Genomic DNA, 17,194 nt, shown 5'->3' on the forward strand with positions numbered 1-17,194 from the left:
GATCATTTTTTTAATAGTGATACCAAAGCAAAATAATTTTGGGTTTATCTGATGTTATGTGAAGTATATTCTACATGCTGTAAATCCCTGAAACAACCTGAGAAGTTATTATCTCTCAATATATTGCAGATTTCCCATAACTGAAGTTGTTTTCAGTTATTTGCTTTGTTAAAGACAGCTACTCTGTCCTTAACTTTTTACCTTTTTTAGTGGCTGTCACTGGGTGTACAGTGATATCGCTCCTATAGGTCAGGGGTTATTCAAAGGCCACTGATCAAGGACAACTACACTGAATAGCCATCAATATTTTTAATGTAAAAGAGAAATACACATAGTAACAAAATAAAAAATTTAATTTAAGTTTAAATATTATCATGTAGGTATAATCAGTTTGTACAAACAGGATACATTAGCTGGTACCAATTATAGTGCTTAAAAACTAGCATTTTTAGATAATCCCTAAAAGTGAGTCTTTATTTTAATAATCAAGAACAGCACTTTAATTTACTGTATTAAAATGGAACTTTTCTTGGAGAAGGAATTACTTGGAGGAGGGATTACTGTTAGTCCACAGAGGGGAGAATTCCTTTCCGCAATTAAATCAATGCTACTTTCAGCAGAGAACAGCTGAGAGAAGAATGTTGTGCCCCAAACAGACACTTTCTAAGCCTGTGGGAACTGACAAGAGGTCCATGTTGAGCAGCCATGTAAAGTCATCACTAAATTATTTCATTCTATATTTATCCACTCTTGCAGTCATATACTCAATAAGCTTTTAGTGAGCACGTTTAAAGTGCTACATCCCTGAGTTCAAGGCACTAAAACTATAGCAAGAGTTTGTCCTTGCTCTTGAGGTTAGTACCTCACAGTTTAGTAGCTGATGCTGCATTATGAACTAATACAATATAATGTGAAATATGTTACAGGAAGGTGGTAATAAAGAACAGCTGGGTGCAGATGTGGTTCACCACAAAGGGGGCTGGCTGTCATTTGGCAGCCATGGATTTTGGGCTCCTAACTCTAAAAGAATAGTGTCTTCACAAGATCAAAAGCAACTGTCAGAGAAGTCACTAAAATTCTCTGACTTCTGATGCTTATTAGTGTATCTTTGTTACTACATCTTTCCCACTACATCTGTATCTAGAATATTTGATGCATACAGCTATACCTCCAATGCGCTGAAGAATACATTTTAATGCCTAAATCACCTATCTAAAACTGCTAAAATCAGTTTTGCAGCAAAAGACAGTGAACAGAATTTTTTCTAATGAGTTTATACAAATTGAAAATATCAGCTGTTTGAAGGTGAATTTAGATAAATTTCTAGGTAGGATATAATATGTATAAAGAAGAAGGTAAATATTTATCTGTGAAGTTATCATGAGTCGCAAGTAGTGTTTATTAAAGAACTGTTCATGAGTGATATTATTAAAGACAGGATTCGGGATGGATGGAAGGTAGCTGTTCAGTTTCATTTTATTTGTCTCCTATGTTTATGATTCTTGTTAAAAAGAAACTATTATTTAATGATATGCCCATGGTTTTTTTTTTTTCTTTCTTTTTTTTTTTTTTTTTGCGGTATGCGGGCCTCTCACTGCTGTGGCCTCTCCCGTTGCGGAGCAGAGGCTCCGGACGCGCAGGCTCAGCGGCCATGGCTCACGGGCCCAGCCGCTCCGCAGCATGTGGGATCTTCCCAGACCGGGGCACGAACCCGTGTCCCCTGCATCGGCAGGCGGACTCTCAACCACTGCGCCACCAGGGAAGCCTTATGCCCATGTTTTAACTAAAACACTTAAATTAAAATCTCCGTCTATAAACTGAATACAAGTTTATATTAAAAATAAAGTTTAAGAACAATAAGCAAGTCAGAAAAAAACTTGACTCTGGTAATAAACTCGGTGCTGGCTGTTTTTCTTTAAATTGTAATTCAATATTGTAACAATTTATGCATTTTACCTCCCCCCGCAATAAATAACATTTCTTTTTTCACTCCATATCTTTTATATTTAAGAGATTGTATGGGAGCATGGTAGTTTTACTAACTTTTAATCCTGATGATTTATTAAAGAATTATATACTGTTTCAAACAAATTTATGCAGCACAGAAATTATTTCAAATAAATAAATACTTTAAATAAGTATTTTAATTTTAATTAATGACAAAGTGGTTAAGTTAAATTAATCTGTAAACTGGACTGTTCACTTTATAGCAATTGTTTCACTAATATTAAATTATTTTTAAATTTTAAATAAAATACTTTAAAAATAAGAAATTAGAATTAAAGCATATAACAGAATTGTTTTGTAATTCAGATTAAAAAAGTTGAATGTGTAATGATTAAGTCATTAGAATGGCTACAACCTGTAGGAATAAGTATTGTTACTTTGTAAGTGATTATTATATTTCATAGTTGGGTATAATCCTAATATTGGTGGGAAATATATAATTTGTATAATAACTTCATTTATTCAACAAAATATTTATTGAGCACTTTATGTGCTATTCCTTCTTCTAGGTGGTGGGGATACAACAGTGAATAAAACAAAGTCCCTGCTCTAATGGAGCTTGCATTGTGGTGGTGAGATGAAAACCACAAATGCATCAACAAATAGACATGTCAGATAGTGATTAATGCTATGAGAAAAAAGAAAAGCGAGGCCAGGCAATAGAGAATGATGATGGTGAGTGTGCATATGGAATCAGGAAAGCCATCTCTGATGAGATTACATTAGAAAGAGACTTGAGGGCACAAGACCGGAGAACTTTTGGGGGGAAGATAATTCTGTCATGTGAACAGCAAGTACAGAGTCTTAGGCTAACTTAGATGATTTTGAGAAGTGACATAATCTAATTTGCATGTTAAAAGATAATCCTGGTTAGGACCTAATGGCTTTGTGGAAACTAGACAGTAGAGAGTATGGACAGAATAGGATGTGGGGTTAGGAGACTATGGCAGTAACACAATGGAGAGAAGATGGCAGCTTTGACTGGAGTGTTGATAGTGGGAGTGGTGAGAAGTGGTCAGATTCTGTATATAATTGAAGGTCCAGCCTTCAATTTAAGGTAGATAAAAACTTTTTGGTATTCAGCGTAAAGAGGGCTTTAAAGGCCCTGAGATTGGTTATTGTCAATCTATGGTTTTAAAATCTATCACATCCAATATAATGCTCTAATTATTATATAAAAAAGAAAATAAATTTTAAAAAGTAATATATACTTCCATATGTAAATGCTCAAGTTCAACTATAATATTTGTCAAAGCTTACTCCTATACATAGAATAACATGAAAGCTACAACTGAAGACATGCTGGGGGGTGTTGTATTGGCAACTCAAAGACCATAAGTGCATAAATGGCGTTGCCATTAGTAATAGTAATTTTCCAAAATGGTGAGAAAATCTTGATAAAAATCCAAACAAAACAAACATCAGTCTGTTCTTTGTTTACAAGATTATTACATTCTTGAAAAATTCAGTGAATGCTGAAATGGTGCAACAGATATTTTGTGTTTATATTACACACAAACACAGGTAATTATAAGCATGAGTATACCCTACATGAATATCTACTAGGAATGTTCAGAAAATTTGTAGGATATTGGATATTTTATTATTTATTTTGCATGACTATCCTGCATATTGCAGGGTGTGTCTAGCATCTTGCAATGTCAGCATACTTCTTAACTGTGAAAACTAAAAGTGCCCACCACCCCCAAATTTGCCCTAGAGTGGGGCAGGAAAGCCCCTTTTAAAAATATTTGCGTGACTAAAGGGATGAACTCTGGGGCTTATTATAGAGGTTGAGAAGAAGAAGAGGATCCAGCAAAGAAGGCTGAGAAGGGGTGTGAGGAGAAGCAAGCCAGACGGAGGTCCTGGAGGCTAAGTTAAGAACATCTTTCAAGGAGGGAATAATCATTAGAATAAAATGATGGTGACTGGTTATATTAAGGACAGAGCCTTGACCAACTTTAAATCTGTAAATGTTACCAAATTTATTTACTTTACTTTAGAGCATAGTTTTTTCCTTCCTGTAGTTGTGCTTTAATATGCCTATTGTTTGGCTTCCCTGATTGATAAGTAAACGAAGAGTTTGCATTTTGAGTCCTACAGTTTTACATAAGGAGATTGCAGCAGTGGTTCTTCAAATTGCCTTTATGGGAAGATTTTTTTAAAAAATATTTATTTATTTTCCTTATTTTTTTGTCTGCATCAGGTCTTATCTGCGACACACGGGATCTATGTTGAGGCATGTGGGATCTTTTTGTTAAGGCGCGCCGTCTCTTCATTGCGGAGCTCAGGCTTCTCTCTAGTTGCAGCGTGCGGGTTTTCTCTTTCTAGTTGTGGCTCGCGGGCTCCAGAGCCTGTGGACTCTGTAGTTTGCGGCACGTGGGCTCTTGTTGAGGCTCGCAAGCTCAATAGTTGTGGCATATGGGCTTAGTTGCCCTGCGGTATGTGGTGATCTTAGTTCCCCGACCAGAGATCAAACCCTCTTTCCCTGCATTAGAAGGGGGATTCTTTACCACTGGGCTACCAGGGAAGTCCAGGGAAGACTTTTTTTTTTTTTTTTTTATTGTTGGTTACCACTACTTCCAACCTTTTTTAGCAATCCAAACTACTTTCAAAATTGGAAAAACCCAATTTAATTTAATGTATTGTGCTTTCTTATGACCTCAACTATCTTTGAATTTTGAAATAAAATATAATTTGTGCATAATGAGCAGAATACTGAATGTACTAACTTCTCTTAATTTATATTAAAAATTGATTTACCTTATTGATTTCATATTTATACTCTCAGACAAATGCAAAATAAGGGCACTTAAAAGTTTTCTAAGATTTTGTAGAGTGACTCACTTTTTTTAAACTGTTAATTTTATGGCACACTGGTGTTGAAAGATATATATTATACATGGGTGTTTAAATGTAATGGAAAAATATTGATTTTTAAACTTTAAAATATGGTGTTGATTTAATTTTCGATCAAGAATTACCACACTAAAACACATTTTTATCACCTTTATACTAATGTGACATTTCAAATGTATTGGAACAAATTAACAAGTACAGTAAAATGATTACTTTGGAAAATTATATACTGGAATAATAACAGGATTTTTCAATCATGGTGTTTCAAATGAAATGCAGTAATGTTTGGTTGTTTGATAATTTTTGTCTTTTTAATTATAGGTCTCCGTGGAAGAACTAGAACAGAGTATTAGTGTAAAAATAGCTAAAGAAGCTGTAATGAATATAAATAAACCTGAAAGCCTTTTTAAGCCTACCAATGGGTTTCTAGAAACCAAAGTATACTTTGCAGGAATACCTCGGAAAGTGGAGAATGCACTCATTAGACCGGTAACGATCCAAGCTTATATCATTCAACATGGATGAATTCCTTCATCTGTAATAGATTTGAAAATGTGTTTTTCTGAGAGTCAAATATATTTTGTTGAACACACCAACTGTGAAAACTTGAATTGAACATGGAAAAATAACATTATCAACCCTTGAAATTATATTAAGGAAATAAGAAAATGAATGTAGTGTTTTTGAGCCCATTTAAATTCCCAGCATTACTCATGGAGAAGTAGATTTTCAAAAATTCTCCAAGTATCAGTTCAACGTTAACATCATAATAGTCCATACTCAGCCATTAAACATATAAATACATATATTTGAGTCCAAAATTACATGATTTTGTAGAAGCCTGTCAAATAACTTTCTTAGGTCTGTTTTAGGACCAAAATTTGGGAGATAAGGATAGCACATAAGGTGGAATGTTTTAAAAAGAAAAATCTTCTGTGGGAATATAACTGCAGCCTGTCATAAATTGAAGTTAGATATAACAGATGATTTTCTGTATGTGGTATTTGACTAACTACCTTAGAAAAGGTTTCATGAAGGAGACTAATCAATGACCTTGAAGAGTTTAAATTTTTTCATTTGAAGTCGTGTCTCTGCCAATTTTACACTTGCTGATTTAACTTAAATATTGACCATTTTGTATCCAAATTTCAGTTACCTTAGCTTTTAAAAGATTTCTGTGATATGCTATAAAACCTGAATTAGTTAACTCATGTCAGAGTGAATATACCTGTCCTTTGAAATTGATAAATCAAGACATTTTTAAAGTAAAATAAATTACTCAAAAAGAATCAACTATTTGTGAAATGGCTGCATGTCTTGAATGTGGCTGGTTGCTTTGGTGAGACTGAAGAATGCAAACACTTTTGTTCCTGAAGAGGCTTAGTGTCTGATGGCAAGACAAACCTAGTTGTAAATGCAATTAAAGAAAAACAGAAAGCAGCTTAGAACTCAGGGGCACAGCTAGAAGCATATATGGAACTCGAGAACAGAAGAGTTAGTGCTGGATGACGCAGAAGAGGCAGGTGGGGCTTGAGGTGTTAAAAATCATTAGGATCCCAGTGGAGGTCTCTGATGGCGTAAGCTCACTTTTACTGAAAAAGACTGTCCATCTGAAGGACACCTTGAACAAAATTTAGATAAAATTCAAAATATTTTAAATATTTTAAAATGTCATCAAAGAAAGAATTTTGCCTCTAAATGAAAACCTATATCTATAATCAATTAAGCCACTTCACTTATGAGTCTGTCTTTTTTAAGTTTAAAATGCTTTCATTGATCTATATTTTAAATTGTTAGATTAACCCTCGTCTAGATGGATGTATTCGAGGCTGGAATTTGATGAATCAAGGAGCTTCAGGAGTAAAGGAAATCATTCAAGAAAAACAAAATAAACATTGTCTTGTCACTGTGGAGAAGGGTTCCTACTATCCTGGTTCTGGAGTTGCTCAATTTAGCATAGATTATAGTAAGTGATTTCCCATTTTATCTTTCTTTTCTCATTACTGTTTAAATTTATTCATTAACAAACAGCAATAATTCCTTCAGTAAACATTGTTGAGTACTTACTATGTGCCAGATATAGTGTTAGGCTTATTCATACTGTTATATATTTTTAATAGAATTTTTCCAAGTATATTGGCAGAAAAAATGTAGTTGAATATGCTTATGTTGTTACTTAAAGGTCATTGGCACATAATCTGATTAATTTTGGGTAAGTTAAATTGACCTGTTTTAAGGTTCACCAGTTTCTCAGTTGTACTGAGTCTACTGATTAATGCATCAAAAGTATTCATCTTTATTTCTAGCATTTCCGTTTAATCCTTTCCTAAAATGTCCACCTCTTTGTTAAAATTTCCCATCTGTTCATGCATGTTGTCCATCTTTTCCACCCAAGCCTTCAACTTATTAATCATAATTAAATTCCTTGTCTGACAGTTCCAATATCTGTGTCATATCTAAATCTGGTCATATTGATTGCTTTTTCTCTTGACTATGGGTCATTTTTCCATGCTTCCTTCTGCATTTAATAATTTTTGTTTAAAGGTGGGTGTCAGATAAAACAGTAGAGACTGAGATAAATAATATTTATATTTGGAGATGAGCACAGCTCTCCTTTTGCTAGACACTTAATGAGGGGACTTGAATCAATCTAGTCAAGAATTGAGCTGCTTCGGTTTTCTTGTTTCCATGACTACCCTTCAAGTTCCTTTAATATACCTTGTGCTTAGGGTAGTGGCCGGAGGATTTTTCTTAATAACTGATCTACCCTCAGCTTTAGATATTCCTTTCATTTGCCTCAAGAAAGTGTCTCTCCCTGGTCTTGTTTCACTCCCAGAAGTGCTCTTAGTTGTTACTTGACATTTGCTAGCAATTTAGAAGGGTCTGGGGCTCAGAGGAGCATTCTCTAATGTTCTGGTGCAGATTCAGTCTTAGACAGGTGTTAACATTCCTGTGTCTCAGGGGTGTGAACTTTCCACTGCCCCGCTCCTGCCCACCAGTAAGGGAGATATCTAATGGTCAGGATTCAAGGTGTATTCCTGCTCCTTCCCCAGAGTAAATGATTTTTTGTTGTTGTTGTTTTTGCTATTTTCATTCCCTAATCTGTAGGTGCAATGGGATTTTGATGTGACCTCATAGCAACAAGGTTTGCTGCCTTTCCCCTAATGCTTTAAGTCTTGCTTAGAGCAGACAAAGAATGATCTGGGTGAGACTTTGTGCCTTTCCTGCAGGTTGCTGTTCCTCTCCCCTTGGGCTTGTACTAGGAAGGAAACTTTCTCTAATCTCTTTCTCTTCTCCCAGTTTTTCTCTTGAGCACCCAGTAAGATCCTTTGAATGGGTATGAATTTCCCATGTGTTTGCAGTTTCCCTGGCTCCTATATTCTCACACCAGCCCCTACTTGGACTTTAGCATTTTGTTAAAATTTTTACCTACATTCTTTTTACCAACTTGTATAGTGTTTGTTGTCTGCCTTGGCTAAGAGAGTACTCTCCTCCTGTTTCTCCCTCGAAGCACCTGTCTTCCTTTAGGTTTCTAGTCAGTTGTTCTGCAACCTCAGCTCTTGGTGATAGTTCAAGAAAAGTTGTACTTATATAGATAATTGGTCTTTTGTTGTTTTAAGAATGGGAACAGTACTCTCTGCAGTTTTCTGTAGTCTAATAGGAACAGGGACTCTTGCCAAACCGACCCCAGGTTTTTACCTTTACAAATACTTACAATACTTCTGGGATATCCTTGGATATTTATCCTTGTACCCTCATGTGATTAATTCTGTAGGAGAGAATCTCAGATTCTCTCCATCAAAGGTTATGCAAAGGTATAATTCCTACTGTTCAATCAGATTCTCTTCCAAAGATGATTTATCAATTTATACTTTTACCAACAGAAGAAAGTTTATGCTTGGGATTTGTTTCTAATTTGAGAGTAGAAAAATTAAATCTTGTAGTTCTAATTATTATCCCAGTTTCTACTGAAGTTGAATATCTCACCATATGTTTATTAGGTATTTGTGTATCTTAATTATTTTATTAGTGTCTCTGTCTTTTTGTGTTTTAGGAGTTCATTATTTGAGCTACTAACAGTTTGTATTATAAATTTAGTGTTGATTTGATATCTCTGCTTTAAGAAAAAAACGTATTTTAAATTTTTTATTTTCAGCCTTAAAAAGTATTACCACAGTTTTAAGAAAGCATCTTACACTAGTGCTTTCTGTTTCCTAACATAAATTAATACAATGTCTTTAACTTTAGCTCTGTTCTGTATATGAAGGTTTTTTTTTTTTTAAGTTTAAATTGAGTTGATGACTGGACATAGGCAAAAACTAGGCCCACAATTTGTTCAAAGGACAAAAAAATCTCTGAAAAGAAAATGAAAATAAGAGTTTTATTGCACCTGAAAGAAATTACTTTCATAAGTAATTAGTTATTTCACAGATAATATGAAAGTGACCTACTTTATAATTAATATTTCATGTTACATTATAATTTCTGTACATTTGCATGTTCATTTTAGTTTGAGTTTGTTAATATCTTAGAGTAAATTTACTTACTTCAAAATGATTATATGCATTTTTTTCTCTTGCATGGGAATTAAAGGATTATAGTGAAAAATCTTATAGTATTAGATGTGGCTAAATGGAAGAACATCTTGTCAAAGGAAAATTATTTCCTCCATTCACATCCACCTTTTTAAAGCCTCCAAGTAGTATTTGGGCTATTGTTATACATTACTTTATGTTGAATGACGAAGACTGCATTCAGATTGTAAAGTAATATTTTCAGAAATCAAACTATTTTGAAATCATATTAATTCAACAAATATTTGTTAAGTGACTGTTGAGGAAGACAGTGATGGTTGAGACATGTAGAGCTTACACTCTAGTTGGGTAGACAATTGACCTAGTAATTAAGAGAAAGAATGTTAAGTATTATGATAAGAGAATCACACAAGAGTTCCTATTAGAATTTCAAAGTTAACTATTGACTTCAGAGTATTTCTCTACCATTAAACCATCCCACACCCCTATGTACAGAAATCATACTTTGCTGTCCCACTGCTCTAATCTGACCCCTATATGGAAGAGGAGTGGGGCGGGGGATGGCAGCTATACCCAAATTTTCCCTCAGAAATAGTACAGTAAATGTGTTGAACTTTCTTCTAATGTGTACTTTAAACTACAACCACTCTGAGATTTGACCACTGGAGAATATATAAGACAGAAGGAAGAGCTATTAAAGAGCAAATGGAAAATTCGTAGTAATCCTGAACACCACAATCCAGAATTGTAGGAAGAACAAAAGGATGAGGCTCCATCTGTGTTTCTTGCCTGCATTAAAAACTGTTTTTCTTTTGCTTTGTTTTGCCTTGGTTATATAGATCATTGAAAAAGAGGACTAAAATCTTTAGTATCACACAAAGATAGCTTTGAGTATTGATAAGATTATACTTAATTCCTTCTGGTGCACCTTAGGAGGACATTGATCCTGCTTCTGTTTCATTGTTTAAGCAGAGAATGTATCCAATCCTGAGGCTTGGCAAATAAATGTGTCCTTGAACATTCGCCCATCGTCGGGCACCGGTGTTATGTTGGCCTTGGTTTCCAGTAACACAGTGCCCTTTGCCTTGTCCTTGGTGGACTCCACCACTGAAGAACTTCAGGTAACTTTAAACCTTTATGATCCTTGGTTTGTAATTTTTTTAATCCATAAAATGGGTAAAATTGCAGTATTTACCTCAAAGTGCTATTTTGAAAATTAAATAACTTATATAAGCTATTTGGCACAACCTCTTAGCACATCATTAAAGATTCAATAGATATTCATTATTGTTACTTTTTTGCTGGCTTATTTCCAAGGTTTGAACCAAGAAGTAAAGGGGTGGGAGGGGGGCAATGGAAAAGCCTATTGCAGTCTATAGCTCAGATTAGGCAGACTCACACAAAGGTTGCTTGGAGTCTTCTCTGAGTACCCAGAGATCTGCCCTTATTCAGAATCTTTGAAGTATCATGGGAATTTGTATGTATTAACAAAATAGAAGTGAGTCTGACTGCAATCCACTCTGAAATGTTCAGTGCCTAATTATAATGTTTTGTGTTTTCCGGCACTCTTAATCTTTTCTCCCATAAGTAAATTAGGAAAGACTACAGAAAACTAAAACCAGTCTATTTGGCTTCCTGCTGGCAACTCTGCTTTGAAATTAGGAGAAAGCACAGGAAAAACTCTTGGATAGAAGAAAACATGAGAGTTATCAGATCTGTATTATTCAACTTCTATTAGAGGCTAATAGTTCTGTCTTTGTGTCATCCACAGTGGGGGGATTCCAAGTTACAGCAAGCAGCTTTTGTTTGTGCCAGCGGTTGGCTTGGATGCTCTCTGTGGCTTTTAGAAAGAGACATATAATTGAATAATGCCTGTAGTGATAAAAAGGGATGCTATTTGCCACTTAAAGGATGGATGGGGGGAGCTTCTGATGGTTAACTGTAAGCAACCTAAAAAGATCCTGCTGAGCTTTTGTCTCCAGTGACCACAGGAGCTTGCTACATTTGGGTTTCAGCTTTTTTTTTTGCTTGTTTGTTTTGTTCTTTAAGCAAAATGGAAATCCTGCCTTCAACACTCTATTCACATGGTAGAGGAGGTTAACAAGTGCCATGTCTTTGATATTTATTTTATCTTTTCTGTGTTTGTCTTCATGGTCACAACCCCCTTTTTTTTTTTGATGTGTCAGATTGCCTTCTTATGATCTGTGAACAACGTTTCATAACATTATTCCACATAATATTGATCATTCTGGAACATTTTCTCAGCTGACTTTTCCTGAGTTCAGGATATGCATGTGTATAACACAGTAACAGATTTCCTCAGCTAAGCTGTATTTGGGAAGTATAGGCTTCACTTAGCATTGGTATCTTGGATTCCTAAGTAAACACTTCAGACTATCTTCCTACCATCTGAGAGGCATCATAACAACCGTTTCCCTCGTTTTGATTTTATTTTTTCTCTCTTTTTATATTTCCTCTACACTCCAGGAAGCTAGATGCATAGATGACTCTCAAAAAGTTGAGTAATTTAGTGTATCAGCAGTTTGAAAAGTTCAGAAAAAATATATATAGAGAGAGAGAACCTTCTGGTAAATACTCTGTAACTTACTGCTGGCAATCCTGGTTTTTCCTTCTCAGAGACTTCATAAAATTTGTCCCAAGTCTACAGGATTTCTTGTGTGGCACAAATAAACCTTTCAGTCTTGCTGGCATGTGCTTACTAAAGCACTTCAAAATTTCCAAGTCTTTTCCCCAACAAAGAATGATTCAACTCCTTCCTTTTCCATACGTAGGTTTTGAAATTAGGAAGGCTCATAAACAGAAATGTATTGCTTAAGACACTACTTTGGTTCCCATTGTTGGTGAGACAATGCTGTTAGTTTATTGAATTTTCGGAACCTGCTATACGTGTATATCTTAGCTAAACCTGGAGTTTTTAAAACTAATGTGTATTTTAAAATTATGATTACGATAATAGTAGTTTTTTCATTTAAATAAATTTCAAAGCTCTATCATACTTTTCCCCACCTCATTGAAATTCTGTTTTTGAATTTCACAAACTAAAATCTCTCTTAAGCAGCATTAATGTTAGTACATGTTTATATTGCGTCTTTGCTCTGTTCTTCAGGATATCCTGGTATCTGTTGAAAATATGGTAATAGCTCGGATAGAGGCCCTAAGTCTGTGTTCTAATCAACAATCCCTTCTGGAAATTAGAGTCAACAGAAACAATTTGGAGCTGTTGACTCAAAATAGAAAAGACAGCTTCCACTCTGAAGACTTTCAAAGACAATTTGCCATCTTGGACAAAGCAATGAAAGAAACAGTGGCCACTTACTTGGGTGGCCTTCCAGGTATCTTCTTACTTTTTCTTCAGTTTTAAAAAGTATATTTTAAATGAAATTGATAGTATTTTAAATATGTAATTGTAGTAAAACAGCATCTATCTATCTATCTATATCTATATATATATACAGCATATGTAATTAGAGTAAAGGGGCATCAGAAGGGAAGAGAAAATTCCAGTATCCATTATTCTTTTTCTGGGGGTTTGCATGAATATTTTATTGGTACATTTAATTTATTTAATGGTAAACTGAAACTAACCAAGCTTTGCTGCATTTGACTGTCCTACCCAGAGATGATTTATTATTTCGCTTTATCCTCACAGTTATCTTCTGAGTTTAATATTTATTCTTCAATTCAACCATCAGTCACCCAATATTATTAAGAACCTATGTCTCAGGCAGTAGGGACACAGCAATAAACAAATGGATATGATCTCTCCTCTTAAGGCCTTTACAATCTAGAGGCAGAGGTAGATATTAAACAAGTGATTAGGAAAATATAAAAAAAAATTCATAACTTCTATGAAAAAAAAGGAGGGGTTGCTATTAGAGCCTGAAAATGAGGCTTGATCTGGTTATGGGGGCCAGGAACAAGCTCTCTGAAGAAGGCAATAAGATACAAATCTGATATTTGAAGGATTAAATGAAGTTAACCAGGTGATGAGGGTGGAGACTGGAGCTAGTATGCAGGTAAAAGTGTCCATGGCAAAGTGGAAAGGGGTTGACATGCTTGAGGAATATATAGAAGATCAGTATGGTGAGAGCACATTGGGCAAGGGGGATGGTACTGCAAGAGGAGGCTGTGAAATGGGTGGGTGGGTGGGAGGTTTGTAGACCTGGTTCAGTGTCGTGCATCTTATTATTAGAGCCTTGAGAATCATTAAAAAGTTTTAGACAAGGAGGCGGTATATCAATAATGAAGTTTAAAAAAATTCCCCTGCATAATGGATGGAGATGGACAGGTGGGAGACAAAAGTGGATGAGATGAGTTGGGGGCTACTGAAGTAGTTCAGATGGAGAAGCAGAAATAATCACAGTAGTGACAACGATACTGCCATCGTGCATATTTAGTGCATAATAAACAGTCTGGGCATTGTTCAGAGTGCTTCAATTATATCAACCCATTTGATATTTAAAGTAGTCCTGTGAGGTAGGTACTATTGTTATCTCCATTTTGCAGATGAGGAAGCTGGGGAAGCTGCTGGACTAGGGTGAGGGCAGTGGAGATAATATACAGTGAATAGATTGGAGATGTATGTGAGAAACAAAGTTAATAGAAATTAATGATTGAAAGAAGCTCTTAGGTATTTGGCATGAGCAGTTGCATGGGTGAAGATTCCATTTACCAAGATGGGGGAAACTGGAGGAAAAATAGTTAATATTGGAAAACATAAAATTGCCATCAACACTTTTCTTTAAATGACAAAAAAATTGAGACAGAAAGTTTTTTAGAAGCATTTTCAAATACCATTTGCATGTTATTCTCATGGGGAGAATTCTGAGTTTGATGTCTAGACTTCTAGTAACCTTCATTAAGTTACTTTAACTGCTCAGTGTGTTCATTTCCCATATATGGAAATTTTATCTGGGTTTTGGGGGAATAGAAGTAAACAGGCTGTAGGAAAATTCCTTGGCGGTCTAGTGGTTAGGATTCGGTGCTTTCGTTGCCATGGCCCGGGTTCAGTCCCTGGTCGGAGAACTGAAATCCTGCCAGCCATGCGGCGCGGCCAAGATATACAAAAAGAAAAAAGAAGTAAATAGGCTGCAAAAGTTATAAATAGACCTATAGATAAATAGATCCATGGATAGATATAGATACATAGTTACATTAACGTGATTAATTATTAGGAAGTAAAATTACAGTTCAAATGAATGAATTCTGCATTGAAATCCACCTACTACCTTATTCACACATTAGTTGAATGCAATTTTAGGAAATCAAACAAACAATGAAAGGGTGCAAAAGCAGTGAAAATATCAGAATTTCAGTGGTTCCAGGACTTTGGCAACAGCACTGAGAACTGACTTTAGGCAAGATGTGTTTAGAAAAAGAGTGAGGAAAAATTGAGGAGAACTGGAAATTGAGACGTTGAGAGTGTGAACTATGGGATAGGTAAATTAATTGATATGCAAAATAGGCATGTTAAATTGCATGTTATGAATTAAAAATCAGGGGAAATAGATGATTCTGAGGATATTTATAATAGTGGTATAACCTATGATAGTCAGCCAGACTTGAAAGGTTTTCTTAAAAGATGCTATGAGCCCATAGAAAAGTATGGACTTATTCACTACATTGGCAAGTTAGAAGTGGGGCATTTGAAGTATATATATATATTTTTGCATAAGACACTGAGGAGGAAGAATAAGGGCTGAAGAATATCCATTGGGATTAAAATTTATGGAGATGAGATGCCAAAAAAAGAGGAAGCAAGTAGAGAGATGGATGTTTTGAAGATGAACCACAGTTCTTAGGAATCCAAGGGTGTCACCTAAGTATTAAGTTTGATAAGGAGAGTGAAAGTGCAGAAAGGCCTAGAGGCCCTATTTACTGAAGTATTATTAAAACTGTTATTTTTCAGAACACCAAACATTGCATAAAAGTGAATTCCCTATCACGACCTGCTATTGTATGCTCAGCAAGACACTATTTCTTTGGAAAATATAGAATTCCAGCAAAAATAAAAGAGATATATTTATTGTGGCATTTAAAAAAGATTTCCAAGTAACTATAATTTTGAGTTGAAAAAATGAATTAATAATGCTTAAACTATTGCTCAGATTTAAAGAGGAAATAATAAAATAGAACATCACAAGGAAGAATACGCTATTTTCTACTCTTTTTAAAGTATGTTTCTTTACCTAAGGTTTGGCTGGAACTGTTAACGAAATCAGAGGAACTCATGCTATGCTGAATTCAGTGCCAAGCACAATACCCTATATACACAGGAGTCACTTAATATGAATTTATTGAACAGAATTACATTATTAACTTTTCCTTTAGGATTAGATTTTGGTTGGAAATGGGCAGTCTGAATAATTCCTCTAACTATAAGCAAGTAAGATGCTAATCCTGGGCTAATATTTTAATATTCTGTTTTTACAGATGTTCCATTCAGTGCCACACCAGTGAATGCCTTTTATAATGGCTGTATGGAAGTGAACATTAATGGTGTACAGTTGGATCTGGATGAAGCCATTTCTAAACATAATGATATTAGAGCTCACTCGTGTCCATCAGTTTGGAAAAAGACAAAGAATACTTAAGGCATCTTTTCTCTGCTGATAATATCTTTTTCCAGTGTGTAATTATACTTATGTTTCAATAATAGCTGAAGGGTTTTATCTGTGATGTGCAGACCTTGATTATTTCGTGGTACTTTAACCTGGAATTTTAAAAAGGTTCTTTTTCAAGAAAACAAGATTCTCTTGTGATACAAATCGCATTAAAAATATTCTTCTGTTCTGTCTAGAAATTAAATAATGAAACCTATAAAAATTTTTAATTTTCATTTTTTTGCTACAAATGACATTTCATTTTTATGTTTGTAAAATTTAATTTTATCATCATGAACTAGTGTTTAAATATCTTTTGTGTGTGGTGGGGGGGAAGGCAAGGAAGTTAAGCCTTTGTTGGAATCCAAACAAAAGTACACGTGACTAAATACCACTGTTACCAGTCCCTGCCAAGTCGGTCCCCAATAAAGGACCTTCTGCCTGGTGTAGCTTGAACCAATAGAAGGACACTGAGTTGTGTTCAGAAGCAAAGGAAAGCTTTGTTCTCTAATGAGAGAATGGAGAGGTGGAGCTCCCGCTCTAGAGCACACGCAGCACACGCTCTCCTGACAGGCCGTGGGCGGGGCTGCTTTACAAGGATCTCAGCAGGAGGGGGTGGGGTTCTCCCCCGGCTGGCGCAGCTGTGCTGCTGACGCTCCAGATCGCAGTGCCTGGCGCAGCATCTCTGCACATGGCCTGCCGCCGCCATCTTGAACTGAGGGTCCTGCCTGGCGCTTCTGCACATGGGCCCCTAAACTAAGGTGCTGGCACGGTTGTTTCTTAGGAGGAACTCTGGTCTGAAGGGCAGGTGTGAGGCCTCCGCGTGCGGCCCCCTGTGAACAAGTGAACCTAGACTTGAGCACAAAGGAAAAGAAAAAGGTTAGACTTTATTTTATTACCCAGAAATTGTTAATGGGCTTTGCTGGTGACACTATTGATCAGAGCAGATACTTTTTTGTTTTCGTTTTTTCCTCATGAAGGCAGAAGAGACATTGGCCTATTAAGTATGAATCAAGTGGAAGCCCTTAAAGCTTTATTCCAAAACAGTCCCTCAGGGGAACCAGCTAAGACTTCATCTTTCTTTCACCTGGTTTCACATTTGAACCAGTAGCTTTACTGAATTAGAAAATAAGTGGGACAAATTTTCATGAGAGCAACACATGAATCTTG

The 17,194-nt window shown here is 35.5% G+C and overlaps 1 protein-coding gene across 2 annotated transcripts in view; it reads left to right on the forward strand.

The window, feature by feature from the left end:
- The window catches only part of PROS1 (protein S), a 60,479-nt gene extending 44,219 nt beyond the window's left edge, over window positions 1–16,260 (forward strand). Inside the window, exons 11-15 of one of the 2 annotated variants that reach the window (XM_082625602.1) lie at window positions 5,188–5,355; window positions 6,664–6,832; window positions 10,371–10,522; window positions 12,529–12,754; window positions 15,855–16,260. In XM_082625602.1, coding sequence (XP_082481728.1) covers window positions 5,188–5,355; window positions 6,664–6,832; window positions 10,371–10,522; window positions 12,529–12,754; window positions 15,855–16,015 — 876 coding nt within the window. In that variant the 3' untranslated portion in view covers window positions 16,016–16,260. The remainder of the gene's footprint in view (window positions 1–5,187; window positions 5,356–6,663; window positions 6,833–10,370; window positions 10,523–12,528; window positions 12,755–15,854) is intronic. The other variant, XM_082625601.1, reaches the window with a different exon arrangement.
- Window positions 16,261–17,194: the final 934 nt, after the last annotated feature.

The sequence above is a fragment of the Mesoplodon mirus genome (assembly GCF_964341445.2).
Source record: "Mesoplodon mirus genome assembly, chromosome: 6".
NCBI classification, from domain to species: Eukaryota; Metazoa; Chordata; class Mammalia; order Artiodactyla; family Ziphiidae; genus Mesoplodon; species Mesoplodon mirus.